Below are 22,346 nucleotides of genomic sequence, written 5' to 3'. Positions count from 1 at the left end.
TTTTCATTATTGGACAGTTGAGAAAACAGTTAAGTGCAACTTTGTGATACTGTACAAATTTAATTTGTCAGAAAACCTTAAAAACCCCATACTTCTCTCTTTATTTCATTTACTGGAGAACTTTTAGGGGTGTGTTTGAAGAATGAGAGTATTTTTGAGTGCCCATAGGAGACTTACGTGTCTAATCATGAAACTTTCCTTGCAAACAGGCTTGCTAAGTGCAGTATTGCTTTGAGTTAGCAAGTTAAAATTTAGAAAGCTGAGCTGAGGTGTGGTTCTTTTATTAAATAAATTGTACTGCTTTACCTTTGGCAGTAAAAACTAAGCTATCAAATAGTCTGCAGTTTCATACAGTAGGAATAATTGTGTTTTAAACTGTTCACAAACAAAATGGGTGATGTACACTGGCCAGGATTTATTTCCCTTTGAATATAACTTTTTTTTTTCTTCTGTTATGCAGCGTTTTTCTTGTATTATTGGGCCAAATGGCAGTGGAAAATCCAATGTCATTGATTCAATGCTTTTTGTGTTTGGGTATCGAGCACAAAAAATCAGATCCAAAAAACTCTCTGTGCTGATCCATAATTCTGACAAACATACAGACATACAGAGTTGTTCTGTGGAAGTCCACTTCCAAAAGATCATTGACAAGGTATGTATGCTTCTATTCAGAGCAGTGGAGACATTTTCTTTTTCATTTTTCTTTAATGATTTGAAAACTTTTAATATTTGATTATTTTAGTTTGAGATGGGGAGAACTTCATAGCATGATTAGTTTACCTTTGAAATGTAAAACATCAATTCAAAGTTAATTAGCTTTAAAAATTACTCTATCGATGGTGCAGTTCTTAAAATATTCGTAGGGATTCCTTTTTTATTTTCTGCAAGACTAAGAACTGGTACAGATCTGTTTTAAAACTATTTAGAACTATGTAATAATCATTTTAAGAAGAAGTCGTTTCAGAGTTGTCATCTCATTTACCTCAAGTAAATAAAACCTATTTCTGAAATTAATAGGACCCCTAAAAAATTACAAGTCTCTGTTTGGACATGTTATATATTCTTAAATTTATAATATAACAATGTATATTAAGAAACAAAAACTATTTTAGCAAAACTTTTCAAACCAATTAGAAACTATTTTAGGTTATCTAAATTTAGAAAAATATATAATGTATCTGTAACTTTCTTATTTTTACTTTATATACTGTGAACATGTCTGCAATTTTAAAACAGATTTTTCATCAAAAATTCTGGACCTCACATCATACTACTAAATATTTCTAAACCTGATATTTTGTTTCATTGAAATAGAAAGTATTGGCAAGTTAAAAAAAATTTATTTTGCTTGCTACTTTTCATGTATTGATAAAAAACTTTGTGAGGTTTTTCTTGATTTCTTGCAATTATACTGCAAGGAATTTATCTTCATTTAAATTTAATTTTTGTGCACACATTCTAGCTGAAGTATGAACTGTTGAGTTTGGGGTCAGTCAAAATAGTGGGAAATGTACCCTGAAATGTAAAAAAGTTGTGTTAATAAAGTGGCAGTATATATGGCCTTTGAAGGAACTTTTTAAAAATACAATTTTTTTCCCCTTGGCTTTATATACAGACACACATACCTTTTTCCTTTTATTTATAATAACCAGATTAAAAAAACTTTTTCCTTCATTTGACTTTGTATTAACATATAGTAGCTAAGTTTATGATCAAAGAAACTTCTGCATATACTAGATAACAATTTGATTATGCTCTTGGGGGTTAATCTGGGGAAGTGGCAGGCCAGTTTATGTCTCTACAAGAAGCATGCATCGATTTGAACTTTTTAAAATATAGTACCAGCTTTATTTTAGTTGCTGCTTTGTAGATGAGGCTAAGATATCTTTTGAGAAGCTGATGATGTCATATTTGTCACATCTTTAATGTTTTGCTTTTTATCTTCTACAGTTTCTCTTTAGAACTAGTCAGCTAAAAGTAACTCCTTTTCCTAGCACTATAAAAGAAAAGTTTAAAATGCAAACAGCAATTGAAGGCATTCAAGACTTCCTAACTAAAATTAAAAAGTAGAATAGCACAGCCACTTTAAATTTGAAGTAGGCCTTTTCCTTTGTGATTTGAAGCAGTGGTAAAGAGAATAAATTAAGTATTTTCAAAGCAATGGCTTGCATTAGAGGTGGGAAAGGCATAATATGAATATAATGATATAACGATAATAATAATATGAGGGCCATTGTTTAAACTGTTTGGGCTATTTTTTATCCAGTTCTCGAGGTTGGGGGTTTTTTTATCTTTTTTTGAGATAGGCAGCTTTAAGACAGTTCCATTTCTACTAGACCTCAGAGAGCAGTTGACTTAAAACCTGAACATGATAAAACTTCTGTGCTTAATTGTGAAATATGAAGTAAGCCTGAGAGAGTAATTGTTTTTGTGGCTTTGTTTTTCCTCAAAACAGGAAGGAGATGAGTATGAAGTCATTCCTAACAGCAATTTTTGTGTATCTAGAACTGCCTATAGAGATAATTCTTCTGTCTACCACATCAATGGAAGGAAAAAGACATTCAAAGATGTTGGTATTCTTCTTCGAAGCCATGGAATTGATCTGGACCATAACAGGTTCTTAATTTTACAGGTTGGTATATGAATAAAAGCAATTTTAAGTCAAGCTACATTTCCAGTTATAGTTATAAAAAATGCTGTCTAGGTTTTAAGTCTTGTATTTGAGGCCTTAAAGTACTCTAGCAGCACATCATGGTTTGCATGCTCTAATAAAGATGCGAATCATTATTTGCTGCTTTAGAAATTTAAGGAAGAGAAACAGTTGAAGACACTAATATAAATTTTTCTATTAACAAATTAGTGTTCCTGGCATGTGGATGAATAGAAGAGTTGTCATACTTGTTCCGCCCTAGCAGCACGTAAATATTGGTGTAGTAAAATAAACCTTAAACCCCAATATTATTGTGCTGCTTAAGCGTGGCAGAGATTGAGCAACTTGTTTATACTTTAGATAAAAGTGCATCAGTATTAACATAAATCTTAATGATTCTACTGTAAAGTTACCTACGGCTCTTGTATATAGACATGGTTTTACTGGAGGAGTATGTATATAAAAATTAACTGCATAAAAATTGAGTGCAAGAAAAAAACTCATGAAGTGTGCTTTTTGTTTACACTTGCTTAACAACTGTAGAGGACTCAAAGAATGGCAGGTTTGTAGCCAGTTCAAGCTATGTTTTTAAAGGCTACAGTTTACAACCCATACTGTAAAAATAATCATAGAATTTGTCAATATAATACCATTTTTATTCACATTTGATTTTAAAATTATAAGGTTTGCTGCGTCTGTTTGCTGCTTAAAAGACAGGCTGAAGAGAACCACACTAATTCTCTAGTGTTTAAATAATGATAGAGAATTTTGCTATGTGCTAGAGAACTCGATTTACATTAAGCAATTAAAATACTTGATGGAAGTATTTAAATATTAATTCAATTAAGTAACTACATATGCAATTACCTGTAATTATTTCACTACTATTACTAACAGGTCCCAAATCTACTCTGAAGGATCATGGCCTAGAAAATTAGTGAACAGTGGGAGCCTCCCAAAGTCTGAAAATTTTCAGTAGTTTTTCAGGCCTGTTTCTGTCAAAGGAGCTTCCACTTACACCCACAAAAAGAGGGTATTTCTGTTTTGAAGGCTCCATGAGAATGAATTTTTCCCTCCAACAATTTATTCCTATATTTTATTTTTCAAGATGGAGTGAGAAGTGCCTCCGACAAAACAACTGTAGTAAATACACTGCGTTTTTTTTCTATACAGTTTTTCTGAAGTATCATTTTTGGCAGAATTTCTAAAGGGAGAGAATGCAGAGTTGAAGATTAAGCTAGGTAGGAATTATGGTACAGACACATCTAAAGCTTAGTGTTAGAGAGCATGCCCTTTTACCTCTGGGAGAAGAAGGGAACAATTGGGAGGATGTATTGCTAAGCTTTTTAAATTATTTTTTTTCCCTGGAATTTGACTTGTTCTCTTCTACCAATAATTGTTTCCTAGGAAGTTATCAATGAAGAGAATATTTTCCTAAAAGCTGAGTTTCATTCTTTTCCACCTGTACAATGAGAAATAAGGGGAGGTGTAACCAATATTAAGGCATAAAGTAATGGTGTATTTTGCTTTTTTTTTTTCCCTTCCATTCCACTAGACTCTTTGTGGGTAATGTATTATAATGGATAGCAGAGGAAACTACTGAGATTTTCTGGTTTCTTTAGTCTTTCTGACTGAGGCAAGGTCCTTTCCCTTTGAGCATAAGGTTTTGTGCTTTTTTTTAAAGTGAAATCTACTCATTTGGCGACTCAAAGTTGAGTACTTTCAAGTGGGAAGTGTAGCAATGTTTTCCACATCATAACAGCAGAACTTCAAAACTCAAATAATAAAAAATATAGTTAGAAGTAAACGAGACCATATCAGAAGGCTGAGGCTGTGGATTACTATCACAAGGATAGCTGTTTTCCTCCTGATGTTTTTCAATTTTATATTTAAAATTGGAGAGATAAGTAACAGTTTTATTTAGCTTTTACTCTCCTCTTGTTATAGCTAAAATAAACCAGGCTCTCCTAATTTTAACGTGATATCAAGTAATTTATCATTTAAAATAAGTAATAAATCTCTTTGATTTTTACTGTGCAGTAGGGTATAATTAAAATATTTCACTCATACTATAGACTGTGGGCAAAAATGTTAATTAAAGATTATCAAATGCTGGGTTTGGTGTGTGACAGAATATTCACTGGTTAGGACATGGTCACTTACAACTTTTTCTTTAGTACTAAATGTAATAACAAAACCTTTAGATGCTTGATTTTGTCCTGTTAGCATATTTAGCATTATAGAAAATAATTTGCCTGTTAGAAGACTGCTTTATTTTTCTGGTTTCTTCTCTCCACTTCACCCTCTATTTTGCAGTATTTTTCTGACAGAGCAGGGTTTTGTGCCTTTTAGGACAAAACTTGAAAGCTCAGGCCAGACTGAATTCTGTAGAAGTTGGGTAGGGCATGATACAGGTACTTGTGCTTATGCTGTACTGAAATTAGTAAAATCAAACTGCTGATGACTTCTGTGAGTACCATTACAAAAAGCACCTGTAGAAAAACAGAATATGTAAGACTGAGTAGTTCTAGAAATATTACAAATTCTGTGCCTGAACTAGCTAACTGAAAAAATCTTGTTTAAAAATGGTTCTGGTTACAACCAGATTTTGCCAACATTTAACAGGAGGAGTTCATCACTTTTGTGATCCTTAAGTTCTAACACTCCATATTTCATGTCTTTAATAAATTGTTATATGCTTTTAGTACTTTGGGAATAGGCAACAGTTCAGTGCATTTTTAATGAGCTTCCCACAGCCTGAAACTGCAACGGGAAAAAAAATATGCATATTGTTATTTAAGAAGTATGCTAAGCACTGTGGTAAAATCTAGCATCTTGCAGCTATTTTTCTGTCTTCCACACCTAATGCCCCAGCTTCAGTAACTTGTATATCTGTAAAGGACAACAAATAAAATTACTTTGCTTTTCTCGAAAAGCTTACATGGAACATCGGTGTACATGTACAGAAAACTTGTGTGGGTTCTATGCTCTGACCGGGCTGGGCAAAACTCAGAAAGTATGTCTGCTGTTGCTCAATAGTGACTCCTCTGAACATGTTAACCTTGAGGCCAGAAAAAAATCTCAGCCTCTTTATCCTGGTTGGCTTGCCTCTAAGGAATTATTAAATAAATGTGGAACACTTGAAGGAATGTCAGTTTTGGATACCACTAGGGTGTGCATGTCTGGGGACTAGCTGTGGACAGCAACCATTAACGCCTGAGGAAATTGCCTTTTGCAGTCTTTCAAGGTAAGAGAAGTATAGTTGATAACAAACTTGTTAAAAGGAAAGTGGAATTTCACAGGTAAATCCCATTCAGTGACTTTGCAAGTGAATATTGTAGAAATGGTAATGAGTGGGACAAGACTTTGAATTAATTGTGTACAAAAAGATGGTAACATGGGAGCAGACTTCTATCGGTTGATTTCAGTTTTTAGAAGCCCTTTCAGACAAATTGAAACTAGTTTAAATACATCTTGTACTGATCACAGTAGCATTTCACTTAAAGGTAGACTTAAAATATTCTCATGTAATCTTAAGTGAATATAAACAACTACAGTGATTTTTATATATATGTATTTTTGTAACAGATTGGAATGACATTTTATAACATACTAAGCCTTATCCTATGGCAAGATTATATGTTGCCAGAAAGGAAGTTTAGTCAAGTTTTTCACCTGCTGCTTTATGGAAATAATGTAGGAGTCGCTCTTTCAGTGTGTTGGAGAGGAAATGAGGGAGAGCAGATTTTCTTCTCACTTTGAGATAAGCCTGAAGTTCCCAGTTGTTGAGGTCTGCTTTTGTAAGGAGGCACACCAACATCTGAGCTAAAGCACTGAGTGGAACACAAGCTGAAAAGCTCTACTGGGATTATAAATGGAGGTCTATGCTGCCAACATTGGTGGGGAGGAGAGGTTTGTTCTAGAAAGGTCAAGGACAGCTGAGCTGAAGTGGTAGGAAGAATTAAAGCAAGTTTGATAACATCATTAAGTAAAACCAGACTCTTTGGATAAAATATTATGTAAAAATAGAAACCTCACACTGATTCAGAGTACAGAATCAGTTTCTCTGACTTTAAATATTATACTTTATGCTGAAGTGAATACAGAGCAGCATAAAATATGCTAATGTGTCTGCAGTTTAAAAAAATAATTTCTCTTATATCAGAAAACTTACATTGGCAATTCATATGATTTTTATTTTGCAAATTGCAACATAACATTGTAACCAATGTTTATTAAGCTTTCTTCAGAAAAACAGGGAAATATGGAAAGTGGAGAAAAGCACTTTTTTAGGGGCAGTGTGTAACAGAGAGTGATCAACTAGTTTAATGAGAACATACCGATAATCTTAGGTCAAACATTGTAGGGTGAGTTTGACAATAACAGATTTAGATTCCAAAGTGACTCTAGATTTGTGCTTAATTTGTATTCTTGTATTAAATACAAGAATGTCCTTAAGAAAGCTTCTAAAATTAGACAGATGTGCAAACAGCTTGACAAAGGCTACTTTTAAATTATTTCCAGAATGCAGAATAGTAGTTTTGTGCAAACAACCGCATGTTGTATAACAGGCTAATTCTAAGTTTTTCCTTATCTTTGGACAGTAGTGGCCTTGTAGATTTGTGTATGTGCATTTATTACTTATTTGACTTTCTTAATTTCCCACCTAGTTTGTAACAGTTTTCTTGGAAGGCAGAGCATGAGGTTGAGTATTTGATATTTTCTTCCCTCCTGTATGTTTGCTATTGGGTAAAATTGAAGAGTAGAAATGAGATGTGACTGCAAGCATTACGTAACAACAGCAATTACATGGAATTGGAAAAAAACCCCACCTGTTGAGGCTTACAAGCGCTATATTACAGTCATGTTTCCAGGAGAAGAGGAGTAGCGTTACAAGAATACTGGTTAACTATGTACATAGCTTCCAAGGCCCATGTATGCAGAATTAGAATTCACAGTCAAAACTTTAAATGAAGAGGGGAGTATGAGGTTAATGTCAAAGTCAAAATGAAATTGCCATTCTGGAAAATGGGAGATACACAAATTTAGCACTTACTTTTGCTGTTCTGGACTGTACTTCTGCTTCAAAAGTGAGAGCTATCATTTTGGTAAAGTAAAAAAAGTGCCAAGTGTGAGCACTGTAATGCTAGTTCAATATAAGGAAAAAAAAAAAAGCGGGGGGGGGGGGAGAGGGGTTGAAAACAGTGTAAGTTGCATACAGGGAAATGGAAAGATGCGTCCTACAATGCTGCGTAGTGGTTTATATAAGAGAAAAATGCAGTTTGGGTGTCTTTATATTATCATGAAACTGATTACACACAATATCCAGGAGAAAAAAGTATTGTGAGGCAGCTAGTGTTAGATGCAGAAACGAAGAATTGTACAAGGTCCAAGCTAGTGCTTATTAGGCAATATGACAGGCTGATTAATATTCATTACTACTTTTTCTCTAATTTTATTCATTGGCTTTTTCAGCAGCTATAAGTTCTGTTAAAGATGTAGAATTGGAGCTGCATAAGAAAATAGCCTGAATCTTATTAGCAATACTTCAGTGGTAGTGCTAGTTCTGATGTTCAGAAGTGGGTTAGAATAGAAGACCAAGGAAGGAAAACCAGTAATTGAAATTTCCCAAAATTAGTCTTAGATTTTTGATCTTGTAAATCTCTGTAGAAAAATAGTAAACATTCTAAATCTTCTAATGTGGTTTCTCCTTCAAGCGAATCCATAGTGCCACTGGTTTCATTCTATTGGCTGCATAAGCCATTGTTCTTCCTTATGCTGATGAAGCTAAGAAGTTGTGCATGCTGTATTTTCAGCTCCTGTAGCTGGCTGGTGAAATACTTGCAAAACCTATTGTCCAAATTCCCCTTGCTATGGGAGAAATGCTTCACTGTTTGAAAGAAATTGAATTATAGCTTTTCTCCATAAAATAAGTTTAGAATTTTTAAACTTTACCATTATTTTATTAAGTTTGCCTTATGCCAGGTCAGTTCTGCCTAGCTTTCCATATTAAAAAGTTAAGAAAATAATTGAAATTAGGTTATCATGTGGATTGATCAAGGTTGCTTTTCTTCAATAGGACATACAATAGCACATTTTGGTTATGGCTACTGTAATCTTCCACAAAAGTTTGAGTTAGAGGTGGCTGTTGTAACTCCAAGTACTGTTTTCTTAGCATTCTGGATATGCTGGGTACAACTCAACTCTTTGCTTCATTTCAGTGCTTAAAGGACAAGTTCTGTTGATCAACTATTACATGTAAAGAAAACCCTATTGTTTCAAAGTTCAGTTTGGTATTAGTTTTTCTAATAGCTCATCCCTTTTTTGGAACAAACTTGCATGCTTAAACCATTTAAAATTCAACATGTTTACATTAAATCTTTTTTTATACATGCATATATGATAGTCTTGTGATGTTTGTGACAGAATATTGTTATGTGATGTTTGACAAAGTTAAAGTAAATGATGTTCTGACCACTGCATTTGCGTCTCACTTAAATGAAAAGGAATTTTGTGATACTGTATAATATAATATATAATATATTATATATTATATAATATAATAAAAATTATTTTTATAGGGTAAAGTTGCAAACTGTGATTCATTTAATCAGTTTACTTAGTAAGCAAATGGAATATGCATATTGATGGTACTAAGAAGTTACAAGATCATTGTAATTGTGCTGTAACAGGTGTAATGCTTGGGATTCCAGTATAGCCTGCTGATACGCATCCATCCATTGCTCAAAGATTTTGGACTCAATCACAAAACTTCCTTTTACGGATGTTTGAAAAGCCTTAAAAACCAGTATGTTATTAAAAGCATGCTACCATTAGAGTGAAACTAATAAAATACCATTCTGAATGTTAAAAAAAGCCATGATTGCCTTAAAGCCACATATCATAGCCATGGTCATATCCAAAATTTTGTAATAGGTAATTTTGTTTCAGGATTAAACTGCTTCAACCATAATCCCAGCCAACAGCTTTCTCTGCAGTTACTGTAACATTTCTGTTCCAAGGCAGGAATTAGAATTTGGACAGATTATAGTAACTAGGCTTATTTTACTTTTCATTACTCCAAATGCTGGTAAGCAAAAGAATTCTGAAGTGAAGCTATCATCTTGTATTGATGCAGAACCACAGCTTGGTAGATTTGACATCTAGGTATGTTGAAACTTCAGAAAACTTATGACAAGAAAATATCCAGGCTGTTACAGGAGGTGCTCATGATTTACTATTGGCTTCCTTTGTACAACTTGAGATAAGAAGGCTTCCTTCTGCCCAGCACCTCAAAGGTGGAAAAAATGTAAGCAAAGAAAAGCTTGTATAAAGCACTTGGTCTCATTTACCAGTATTTGCAAAATGTGTAATTGTGGGGTTTTTTAAGCCTGGATTCAATTGATAAAGTACATTGAGGTTCCATCAGTGGTTCAGAAGATATCTTGTGTTGTATTTGCAACAGTTGCAAGTGGAAACAAAGACAAATAGGTTGTCCTGCTCTCTAAGGTAATGCCTCACTAAATTGCTCAGCCATGTGTAAAAACAAAGGGTTTTTGCAATATGTAGTATTGCAAAATATATACTGGGCAGTATTTTCTCTAAAACTATTACTCATGAGCAAAACTGAATGTAATTTTGAATTCGGTTAGATGTTCTATTACTCGTTTTGAATTTGACTAGTGTTGAAGAGCTCCCCTCCAAAAACTAAAATACAACTGGAACAGAAAACTCCCCTCAAAAACCACCCAAACTATCCAGTACTCCCCACCCCGAATGCAGTACATTTCCATCTACTGGATTCCAAGCTACAAAATTCCTTGTTACAGTATGTTTTAATGTGCCCATGATTTGCTGTGCTTCAAAAGATTTCTTGATGTGTGTGTTAACACTTTGTTAACTCAAAGTTTAACACTTAAAGTTAGTCCAGTTCATTAGGTTGTGTAGAATCACGCTAATCTATCCCAAGGTTTTCAGCACTTTATTTTAAAGCTTCAGATTAAGACACCAGAAATTGACAACTCAAAATCCTGGAAAGCTGTGTTTTTCTACTTGCTGCTGTAATTATTCTTTGGAGTGCTAACAAAGCTGATCTGCAAATGTTGTGTTTAACAGTTTACTTGACAAAACTAATTGTGTTGCAAGATACTGTCTTCAAGTTAATTTTTTCCCCAAATTTTCAGGGATGAGAAGAGGAGGCAGTAATTGGTAAGCAAACATGTTTTTCTATAGGTTCTCCAGAAACAACTAGTCATAAGGCAGGCAAGTTTTCACAACCGAATAAAAAAAAGTATTGTTTCTTTCTTCATTAAGAGTTTTAAGGTTGCTGTCAGAAATTTTTCAATGACAAAAGCTTTTGACTACCCCTGTCTTGTTTCATAGCACCATTTTAAAACAGAGTCTGACAGCTGTATTCTGAAACTCTGTAATTCCAGTTCTAGCACAATTGCAGACTGAACTACTATTGTACACCGCACAAAGTACCAACGGATACGGTTTATCACCATTTGAGGCTGGATAATGTCAGTATTGGGATTAGCGCATTATGCTGTTCAGACTTCTGAGCATTGGAATTAGTGCTTCAGTCCACAGACCTTACTCTCAAATGTAAAGGAGGGTTGCTGGAACATAACGCTACTGTCTGCCAAGAGCAACAAACAGGAATTATCTGCAGAACTGAAAAGTAGTATCCTGTTTCAAGACCAGTGGTAAGAGTTGCAGAAAGGCAGTTTAATGAGTAGGTCAAAACTTTGCCTTATCAAGTGGTTTGATAACCTTGTTTAAAATTCAAATCTTTATATACCAGAAAACATTGGATAAACTCAAATTAAAAGCTTTCTGTTCTGAGAGGATCGGTTGTTTTAAGAAAAGAATGTATAATTTCAGAGAAAATTGTAGTAGCTCCAAGAAATGAAGTAAATAGTTTAAAGACTTTATTGTCCCACCTTTTTAGACCTATATTGGAGGTGAAATTCTTGCCTCTTGCAAATGTCCTCTAGGAAATTGCATACAGCAATGGAACGTGGCTCTTTAAGCCAGCTGGCTGCACTGTTAGACTAAAATGCACATTAGAACTAGGACATCTTTAATATGAATGCAGAAGAGTGTGCATGCAACACAGAAATTTGATGAGTTCTGTCTGTCATCAATGTCTTACATTAAATGTACAATGCTCCTAAAATACTCCTAGGATGAAAGCGTAACTTTCACTGAAATGCATGGGACTTAAAAATAGATAGACCCTTGATTTGGCAGCCTCATAAAGTTAAAATAGTAATAGAATATTCTGATGGTGTTGCCACTTCTGTCAGTTCACCGGACATCTTCATGGGCATCCACCCATGGCATCGGCATGGGCTTGAACGCAGGAGGCACAAGCCCAGGCACTCCTGGCCGGTGTATTTTGTGCTGCTGCTTCACCCTGTGCTAATGCTGACCCTCTCGTAGTCTCAACAGTCATCAATTTCAAATGGTTAATTTCACTATGAGCAATTCTTACACTGGTTTTTGAAGGTTTTTTACAATTTACTTGCTTTAAAGCTTTTTCCTTTATGCACAATAGAAATTTAAATGTAGAAAGTATCTTAAACTTCATGACACTGAAAAATAATTCACCTCTTCAAAAGTTCGGCTATGCCAAGGAAGGCGTAATCTCCAGCTTCCAAGTTCCTTGAAGTTGTTGTTCTTACTTTTCACTAGAGGAGATGGCTTTCAAATGAGAATGGCTCTTGCCCTTCTATAACTTCGTATCCTGCTGTCAAGCAAGGTTTCTCTTTATTTGCCCAGCGGTCAATCAACTTTATTGCTTAGAAATTTTTCCACAGATAAACTTGTGTTCTCTATTACAGTGTACCCATGTTTTCTGTAACTAAGCTGAGGCATTTTGTAGAAGCTGTTATTTAGATGTATGTTTGTTATACAGTGTTTGGGTTGACCACCTCTGTTACTAGTGATGTGCCCCCATCCCAGTGAAAACTTCAGTCTGATGTAGATGACTTCATGCACGATGCAGAAACTGAAATTGGGTTTGTAATTCCATTTAGAGTTCTTGCACCGAACGTGGAGCCTTCCCAAAATACTCAGTGGATATTTGATGTTTTTTCATACAGTGATTACTTAATGTTTGTGGATGTTTCCTCTGCTAGCTGTCTGCCAGTGTCACCACTGTCTTGGTGTTGACATCCATCTTGATTGTCTTCTCAACTGAACAGAGGATTTACTTGTTTTTACTGTTGTTTTTTTTTCACATTTCTCCCTCATGAATCCATGCCTGTGAACTAGCAGAAGATAATTGAGGCAAATAAAGAGATTTCTTGGTGGTCTCTGAGACACTTTTAAATTTAGGTGTGAAAGTTACGTTAAGCATGTCCAAACATGTTTCCTTTTCAACAAATGTCTGCCTGTTGCCTTCTTAGTTTCACTTTCAGAAACGCTGTTTGTATTTCGAAAGATTAGTTGCTAGATAAATGAGCAAGGTTGTATTTTTAGGGTGGGGTTTTTTTTACATAATTCAAATAATGGGTCAAGTAATAAGCACAGTTAAGAAGTTAGGGAATAGTTAAATCGACTATCAAGTTTTACAGAATGCAGAGTTGTAAAATGTGTTTTTTTCTCTTGTTAATCGTTGTGGTGACTAGCAAGAAGAGCAGGTACAACTTCCTCAGTCTCCTTTATCAATTAAAATAGCTGGAAACCTTTTTGTTTCTTAATACGTTAACTACAGGGGTGGGCTAAACAGATTTCATAATATTCTTCTAAGTGTTCTTAATATATTAACTTGGTAAATAACAAATAATACTTAATACTCTTCTTATTCAGTTACTGTTTATAGTTTCTAAATTTTCCTTTTTACCCTTGATAAAAAAAAAAGAATCCGAGAATTGGAAGTAGGTAGTCTGTCTACATCTCTTTACATAAGATGAAGAATATGTAATTTTAAAAGTGCTTGCCTATGGTGAAGCACAGGAATTGCATATAAAATTGACAGTAGCTAGCCTGACAAGTTCAATTTGTGTGTTATGTTCTCAACAGTGCTCAATTCAACTTTTCAAAGTGTTATTGTACCATATGGTCTTAACTGAAGTCACCAGTAATTCCTGGTTGTGTGGTAATGTATTTATTTGCCACCTCGACAACCATACCCCTGCTTTCTTAAATTACAAGGTAATAGAATTTGACACAATGGGATTAAATTTCATTATTGACTAGATCATTAAGCATATTTGTAGTTATATTCCATTACATTAGTGAGCTATGGAGAATCCTCACTACATTATCTTTCTTAGATGGTTGTGACTTGAACATGGTTAATTATACTTAGCCAGATCATAAATACAGTTGATTTCTGTTCCTTGCTTGTCCCTAATACCCGTGCCTTGTGTTAGATCCAGGGTAGTTCTGTGGTTTACAGCAGCACCTAACTTGAGGGGATATATATGCAGTGTAGGAAATCCTTAGACTTGATGCTCAGCACAGGAATTAAGTATCTTTTCTGTGATTGCTTTTTCTTGGATGTGAACAGAGGAAATGCTTTAATGCAAGGAGAATCAACATAGAGACAACAATTCCACAGAAATGTAGGCGGCTACACAGTTTCCTACCTGTAAGCAGTGTCTCACTAACAGGTGTTTTTTGGCAGAGAAAACATGCTTTCATGGCAAGGGAGCAAATGCGTAATTGGAATTGTATATAATACAACTGCAATTGTTGGAAAACTAATTGTTTGGCTTTTTGAGATGTATAAGAAATAAAGGTTGGATTGTTTTTTTGTCTTTTCAAACCTGCTGATACTTTTTAGGAATGGTAACTACCAGAAAAATAAAAGCTTAGATGCATTAACTTCTAGAAATTTAAATAAATAAAAAAATCCTCTGCCTCCTGTGTTTATGCTAACAAAGGACTTGCATGCAAGAAAGACTTAAAACTTCACTTCCCCCCCCCCTTCTACTCAACCGAATGGGATTTACCAATTGGAAGAAACATAGGGCCACTAGGTGTCATTGTGTACTGAGCACGGGTAGCAAAACCCCTTTCGCAAAAAATCCTAGTTCCTTAGCTAACATTCGGGAGTCCCTTACCCTCAGGTTCCTCAGCTGGTTACAGGTCTGATTTACAATGCTCGCCCAGGAATTCTGCCCTTCGTTGATTTCTGTGACTGCTCTTCCTGGTTCTCCAGCAGTCTCATTAATCGTCCCTCCTCCTGTACGTTGTTAAAATTCTTCCTTACCTGTGCTTTTGTAGAGTCTTAGCTGTCAGCTCAAGCTCAACATGCAGCCAACAATGACAACTAAATTCTTAACTATACTCTCACTTTGTGGATATAAACTTTAGGTTTTTTGCATACATAGCTCACATACTGGGATATAAATTTTGGTTTTGTTTTGAATTTTGTTTGTTCTAAAACTAAATCAAATCCAATTAGTTTTTGTTTCATGCATTTAAAAATGCCACAAATGTCACAAAGGCCAGTGCAGGTACTCCGCACTATCGGCTATCTGGCTTACAAATAAGTTGTCTCTTGCTATGTACATAACTACCAGGTTTTTGAAGGACGAGTAGTTTTTACTCAGTTTGCGCTGATATGTGCAGCATCTGTCACATCAATTCTTGCTCCAGGATACCATTTTCATATTTGTATATTCAATTGCATGTCTTCACCTTCTGATGTATGACCATGCAATTTACAAAACTTAATCAGTATTTTAAAACATTTCATGCTACTCTGCTGTCCTAAGCATAAAATGTAGATAGTGGATTTTTTTGTTGTTGTTGGCTAATGTTTGCATCGGTAAAATAAACAGTCCTTGTCTTCGTTTAGTCTTTTCTAATTCTTATTTTTATAAAAATCAAGTTATTGCTATTCTTCAGGTTAATAATTTAAAGTTGATGCTGTACATAAAGGAAAGTTAAAAGAAGGAAGCCTAATACTAAAATAATGTTTTTCTGTTTCCAACAAAGAAGACTCAGCTATATGAATTACAAGTCCAGTTCGTCCATCAGACATGATTTTATGGACCTTCTGTTTTCTAAAAAGAACCCTTCAGGGACTTCAATCCTGATTAAACTATCTTAAGACTATTAGGTGCTACGTGACCTAGAGGGCATGCTTTATTCTCTTCTTTTTTTAGGCTGGGGAAATACATTTTGAAACCGTAGAGAAATGAAATAGACCTGAATGTTTGGCTTCAGAAGAGATGCTGGTTTTCACACACATCACCACTATGCACTCCGAGGAAATTTTTGTTCATTTTGATCTGTGTTTTCGCAAATGTATTGCTACTCTGAATAGACACTTTAGATTTTTTTTGGTTTTGTTTTTACGATGCTAGAGGATGGTCATATAGCTGCATTGCAAAGATGTTTGTATTTTTTCAGAATGCTAACCCTTTCCCCCAGAAAAAAAAATAATTTAGAAAACATGAAACTTCTTTTTCAAGGGGGAAGTTGAGCAGATCGCATTGATGAAACCGAAAGGCCAGACTGAACATGATGAAGGCATGCTTGAATATTTAGAAGACTTAATAGGATCCGCACGACTAAAAGAGCCTATTGAGATTCTGTGTCGCAGAGTAGAGATTTTAAATGAACAGAGAGGAGAAAAGGTGAGTCACAAAATTTTGCTTGAATTATAAATAAAAAAAAAGCTTGCAGTATTTCATTACTGGAGTTTTCTAGAAAACGTTAACAGAGGCTTGGGTTATCTTTATCGCATCTGTTGTTTCTCTCCATTCTAAAGTGGGCAGTCAACATCACTTGCCCTTCTTTAAACACTTAAAGTGCTGTTGGGTTTTGATTCCCAAAGGTTTTGAATGCTTGAGTTGGAACACAGGATTTTACCTGCTAAACGCTCTTTGATCATATCTGCATGCATTAAATGCTTCTCGGACTGAATAGAGGAACAGATTATCTGAATATATCCAGATAGGGCTTTTTATCTGCCTGACTCCTATCGCTAAATAGCAAATGGGAGAGCAGCAGGGAAACCTCTCACATGCTAGGAAAAGGAAAGGAAGAAGGAGGCAGAGCATGGTGAGGTGAGGCATGCACAGCTGTATGAAGAAGCTTAAAAATACAGAAGATTAGTTGTGACTTGAGCTATGTAGATCTGTTGCAGAACTTGCTTTCATAACATTTTATTGTTGTATTGAGTTCTGAAAATACTAAATAATATCAGAGTTCTCTTTACTTGGGAGTCCTTTGTAAATCCTAATATGTTGCCATCATCATCTTTTTTTTTTTTTTTTTTTTTTAAAGGCTGGGAAGGAAAACAAGACATGTAGTTGCAGGAATTAACTTAAAAGGGGCTAGTCAAAAAGTTGAAATATAGGTAACAGCATATATGACTGTGTATAACTGCTCTATTTCTCACCTACATTTTTCCTTGATTTGCCTGAGCTGTTCCTAGTATCTGTAGGATCCCTTTTTAGTATTAATGGATTGCCCTAAGAGGATAGTTTCTGCTGCAGAAATTGTGATCTGTTACCTCAGAAAGCTTGCAGTGCTACATTGCCTTGCAGAGTTAATTGTTGAACACCATCTCTCCAGAGGACACCTGTGCTACGAAGGGTGGGTCTGGGGTTTTTCTCCTCATGGTTGGTTCTTCTGTAGTACTAGCAGTAAAGTCAGCTCTGACTCTTTGTTTTGTCTAGTTAAATAGGGTTAAAATGGTGGAAAAAGAAAAGGATGCCTTGGAAGCAGATAAGAATAAAGCCATTGAATTTCTTTGCTTGGAGAACAAAATGATTAAAGAAAAGAGTCATATCTGCCAATACTATATGTAAGTAATTCTCTGAAGTTTTGATTTGGCTTTAATGTAGTGGTGATGTTAAACTCTGCTTCCGTATCTCTAATTGCAAGTATCTTGCATTTCTTAACAGCTGTATCATTCCTTCAAAATTAGTTGAATAGCATGTGGCTAGTGACTTTTGTTTCAAGTTATGAAGTTAAAAGTTTTTAAGTTTGAGACCATTTTCACAAAATCCTTTTAAAAAAAACCCAAACGAAAAAAACAACAAAACCCCAAACCAACAATAAAAAAACCTGCTTTCAGTGTTTTACAAAGTAGTCTGGCAAATTAATCTCATGTAGATCATTTAACAACTGTTTTCATATGAAGTATCTAAATTGTTAAATTTCCTTGGTGTTCTGTATTAAATTGGTAAGATTACTTGATAATGAGTATTGCATTTAATACTTCACACAATCACTTTAAATTACATTTAATATTGGAAATATATATTCATTATGTTAGCTTTATGGAAAAAAAGTGGAGTTTTGGGTTTTTTTCTGTTTTTCTAGCTATGACCTGAAGAAACAAATAAATGATATAGAAATGCAGAAAGAAAAAATTAATGAAGAAGCAAAGGAAGTTAATGAGAAGAGTAGTAAACTTGCAGACAAAATGAAAACCAAGAATAAAGCTTTGAAAGAACTTGAAAAGTAAGTACTTTAGGTACGGATTTTAAAGCTAAGAGTACTGTGGTTTATATGTTCTGCATATGTGGCATTGGAGTTAACAGGTTTTTCAGAAAAGGCAGTGGTGGTTGTATTACGGGGCGGGGGTGTGGGGGAACAAACCTGAGAGAGCAGAAATATCCAGTAGTTGCATGGGAAGATGATCAAACACAGGGAGCACAGCTGGGTTTTTCAGTAGTTCTTCTACAAAAAACTTACAGCTATCTGATGAGCAGAGTCATTTACAGTATATCTAAACATTCCCTGGCAGGGATTAAATGGTCTTTTGCACAAAACTATATGTAAAACAATTTCTCATTGGTTTGATTTGGTTCTGCAGTTGCTTCTTTTGCAGAAATCTGGGTAATATTCACAACTACAATAAGAAAATGTCCGATTTTTAAAATTAATTTTAAAGTACATACTTTTTAATATTAACTGTACAAAAAATAATTGGAGATTGTTTCAGCTTTTTAGATATATGACCATAATACTTGGGTACATGGATGTTAATAATTTTTTTTCTGGTACCCTTATGAATCTTATGCCTAGATTGTGTTTCTCTGAAATTGATTTGCCTGGGTGCCTATCTCCAATCCAGCTGCAATATTAAACTTCTCATCCTCTGTGATCATAGTAAGTTATTTGTGAGAGATGTGAATTATAAATTCTATCAGCAAAAAAATAAAATTTCTGAACATACGTTTAATATTGCTTTGTTAGTTGATCTTTTCCTGATGAAACATGGCTTCCCCAGGGAAAATACTGTGAATACAGTAAGTCTTGGGTGTTGTTTTTGACAGAAGGCTGAGTAGTATTGGTTTAAATTCTATATGCTTACTTACTAAGTCAAGTTGTGTTGGCCTTATTTTTATAGGGTATGGAACAGATGAGACTTTCTTTTTTTCCCTTCAGGAAAATGAATACAATTGCAAAGTACATAGAGGAAAATAAAGAAAAATTTACTCAGTTGGATTTGCAGGATGTTAAAGCAAGGGAAACTCTAAAACATGCCAAAAGCAGTGCTAAAAAACTGGTGAAGCAACTTGAAAAGGACAAAGAAAAGGTAGCGTGAACTACAACTTGATTTACTTAAAGAAGGATAGTTGGTTGCTCTAGTTGAGAACATCTTTGTGCAGCCAGGATAAAATAGCAAAGGACACCAATTGTACTTTGTGCAACAAAGATGGAAAAGTATGTTGTTGTTTTTTTTTTAATCAGATATTTTATGTCATTTAAATCGGGTAGGGATTTTGTTTGCAAATCACTTACTGAAGGAATGCATTATTCTCGCTTAAAGCATTGCTTGTTGCATATCTTACTATGGAAGACTGGCCAGCAGTACACCAGGCTGTTTTCTGTCTAAAAGCAAAGTTAGAAGCTTTCCTGTTGCTTCTCTGTTGGGAGGTCTCATGGTTTGCAAAGCATCTTTTTATCATGTTTGTTGAGGTTACAGGAATGTTGCATGTTCTCACAGTTACTACCTTTGCAAAACTTTTTTTTTTCCATTTTCCTAGTTCATTTGGTTAATTTAGTGGATATTTTTTACCAAGATGGTTGGTGCCAGCTGTTATAGATCTTAAATCACTCTGGATTAAGACTGGCCTTCTGAAAGTAGGTATTTAAGAATTAAGCCTTACTGTGTTTTAATGACTTGAGTCATTAAAATGTTTTTTTACTGCTCTGGCTTGCGTCTCACTGGATGGGCTCTAGAACTGAACACACTTTGCAAATAAAATCCAGGCCTCCTGCTAGAGCCACAGTGTATCTTACCCTAGAAAAACACCTGAGCTTCCTTAGGGCTTATGCCTCCTGTGACTTCCACATAGCACTTGAAAGGCAGGGTTTAAAGATAAGGAGCAACTTTTTTTTCAGTGGAAGAGGAAGTTAAAAGTCTTTTCCTTGTATAGGTAGAAGAATTGAAAAAGCTACATTCCAACAGTGAAAAAGCTATCAGTGAAGCAACATCTAAGAAAGAGCTTCTTGAAAAGGCAAAAGAGGCAGAAGAAGAAAAACTCAAGCAGGTTATGGATAGCCTTAAGGACGAAACACGAGGGCTTCAGGAAGAAAAAGAGGTTTGAACTGTTTTGACTTAGTACATTTTCTGTATTAACTGATGTGCATAAGTATTTACACTTACAAATTAAATGCTCACAAGACAGTCATAAAATGCTATTTTATATGACAAATACACTGTTTCATGTGTTAGTTCAATGGATCTTAACTGGGAAATTAATTTTGAATTTATAATCAGAGCTAAATCATTCTCATTAAGTTGTCTGCTTTATATAGTGATCGTGTAAAATCAAATATCATTCATATATGCTGATTAAATAATTCTACACTTTCATTATTTGAACATGCTTTAATTTATTCTCCCATCAAAATGTTTAAGCCAATATGTTGCATAAATAAGTAAGCAGATTTTGAAATGGTGTGTTCCGAGCCTTTTGTGCAGCTGTAGTCTGTCTTTGAATTAGTAGACAATGCTACAACGCTTGGTTATTGTTGTTGATATTACCTGTGCAATCACTAAACACCTGGAGGCTGGAATTTTACCCTGTAAATTTGGGGGCTTATTTTCAGTACTTGAAAACGTGTTTTCTCCATTTGCTCTCTAAGTTAGCACATGCATAGGGCTCCTCCCAACTTCCAGTTGAGAAAAGTATACAAAGCTGGTATAGAAATGTTCTGTGATAATTCTCTGATGTTTTTTATAATTATGAAAAATGCCTTATTTAATTTCCATACAGAATGTTAATAGATTAAAAAATACTTGTTCTTCTAGACAACATAACGGTTTTCTGCTGACAGGAGAGCTTGTAAGAAAACATGCCTGTTTCCTCTTTCTTTCATACAGTGTGACTGATGCTGTAAATCCCACAGTTGTCTGGTTGTAGTTGTAACATTGTCAATTTTTGCAGAGCAAAGAGAAAGAGCTCATGGAGTTTAGTAAAGCAGTGAATGAAGCACGTTCAAAGATGGATGTAGCCCAGTCAGAGCTTGATATCTATCTCAGCTGTCATAATACTGCTGTGTCTCAGTTAAATCAGGCAAAGGAGGCTCTGATGACTGCTTCAAAAACTCTTAAAGAAAGGAAAGCTGCTATCAAAGAAATAGATATAAAATTACCCCAAGCTGAACAGGAACTGAAGAAGGTGAGACTTGACTTTCGTATATCTTTGAGTCACAACACAATGTTGCAACACACAAACCAAAGTTTCACTCTTAATTTTAGCAATAATCGTGGTGAAAATAAACAAAAAACTGTCTCAAATAAAATAACATTTAAAAACTGTATTCTATATATTCTAATACTCAGTTAACTAGTGAAGTATTTGATTTCAAAGTTACTTTTGGTTCAGCAAATGTTAACGTTAAGCACTAAAATGAAATCCTACCTATCCCTGCAAGAGGATCTATTTAAATGTCATAATGAGACACGATAAGATAAATAAATGGCTGTGTTTCTGAGCTTTCTTCGAATTTCACTGCTTGCTCTTATCTCATTCCCCAAAGAAAAAAGGTCCCGCTACCTTGTCCTAAGCCTGATTCATGATTTCATAAGCTGTTGTATTTGTGTCAGTGTACTAAATAGTAGCCAAAGTGTATCCATATACCAGCCATTCTTCTGATAAATGTTTGCTACTTCCACTTTCAGTGGCTGGTATCATTGCCTACACAATCGTGAATCTAAGACTCCCTAAATACAGTAGTTTTTGTGAGGCTAAGACAATCTCTTTCTTTTAACCATTAGAAAGAGAAAGAGCTTGAGAATCTGAAAAGAGAAGAATTGGGTGCTAAGGATCTTGTTCGAAACCTGCGTCAAAAAGTAGAAGAAGCCAAAATTTCTTTATCACAAAGTCGCAGTCGAGGAAAAGTGCTTGAGGCTCTGCTTCAACAGAAGAAATCTGGAAATATTCGTGGAATATATGGAAGACTGGTAAATTTTAGAAGACTATTATTGTCTTAAGCTTTATGCCAGGGGTCCTCAAATGTTTTAACCAGGGGGCCGGCGTGTGGATGAAGTGGCAGGCACTCATCTGCAGCTGCTTGGTTTCCCCCCCCAACCCCCGGCAGAGGGGGGGGGGGGGGGGGCGGGGGGTTCTGTAAATACGGGGGGCCGGATTGAGGACCCTGGGGGGCTGTATCCGGCCCACGGGCCGTAGTTTGAGGACCCCTGCATTATAGGAACAGAGTGGTATTTCAGTAACTGAAAGGTAAAATTCTCTGCTCTGGTGCT

At 35.1% G+C, this 22,346-nt stretch overlaps 1 protein-coding gene across 2 annotated transcripts in view; it reads left to right on the top strand.

Moving 5' to 3' along the window:
- The window catches only part of SMC4 (structural maintenance of chromosomes 4), a 41,067-nt gene that overhangs the window by 3,905 nt on the left and 14,816 nt on the right, over positions 1–22,346 (top strand). For both annotated transcript variants that reach the window (XM_055723327.1, XM_005440137.3), the window contains exons 4-12: positions 461–652; positions 2,456–2,632; positions 16,087–16,251; positions 17,299–17,426; positions 17,948–18,088; positions 19,019–19,169; positions 20,014–20,178; positions 21,028–21,261; positions 21,861–22,046. In XM_055723327.1, coding sequence (XP_055579302.1) covers positions 461–652; positions 2,456–2,632; positions 16,087–16,251; positions 17,299–17,426; positions 17,948–18,088; positions 19,019–19,169; positions 20,014–20,178; positions 21,028–21,261; positions 21,861–22,046 — 1,539 coding nt within the window. The remainder of the gene's footprint in view (positions 1–460; positions 653–2,455; positions 2,633–16,086; positions 16,252–17,298; positions 17,427–17,947; positions 18,089–19,018; positions 19,170–20,013; positions 20,179–21,027; positions 21,262–21,860; positions 22,047–22,346) is intronic.

The sequence above is a fragment of the Falco cherrug genome, chromosome 11 (genome assembly GCF_023634085.1).
Source record: "Falco cherrug isolate bFalChe1 chromosome 11, bFalChe1.pri, whole genome shotgun sequence".
Classification (NCBI taxonomy): Eukaryota; Metazoa; Chordata; class Aves; order Falconiformes; family Falconidae; genus Falco; species Falco cherrug.
The sequence above is the reverse complement of the archived record's forward strand: the minus strand, read 5'-3'. Positions and strand labels throughout refer to the sequence as shown.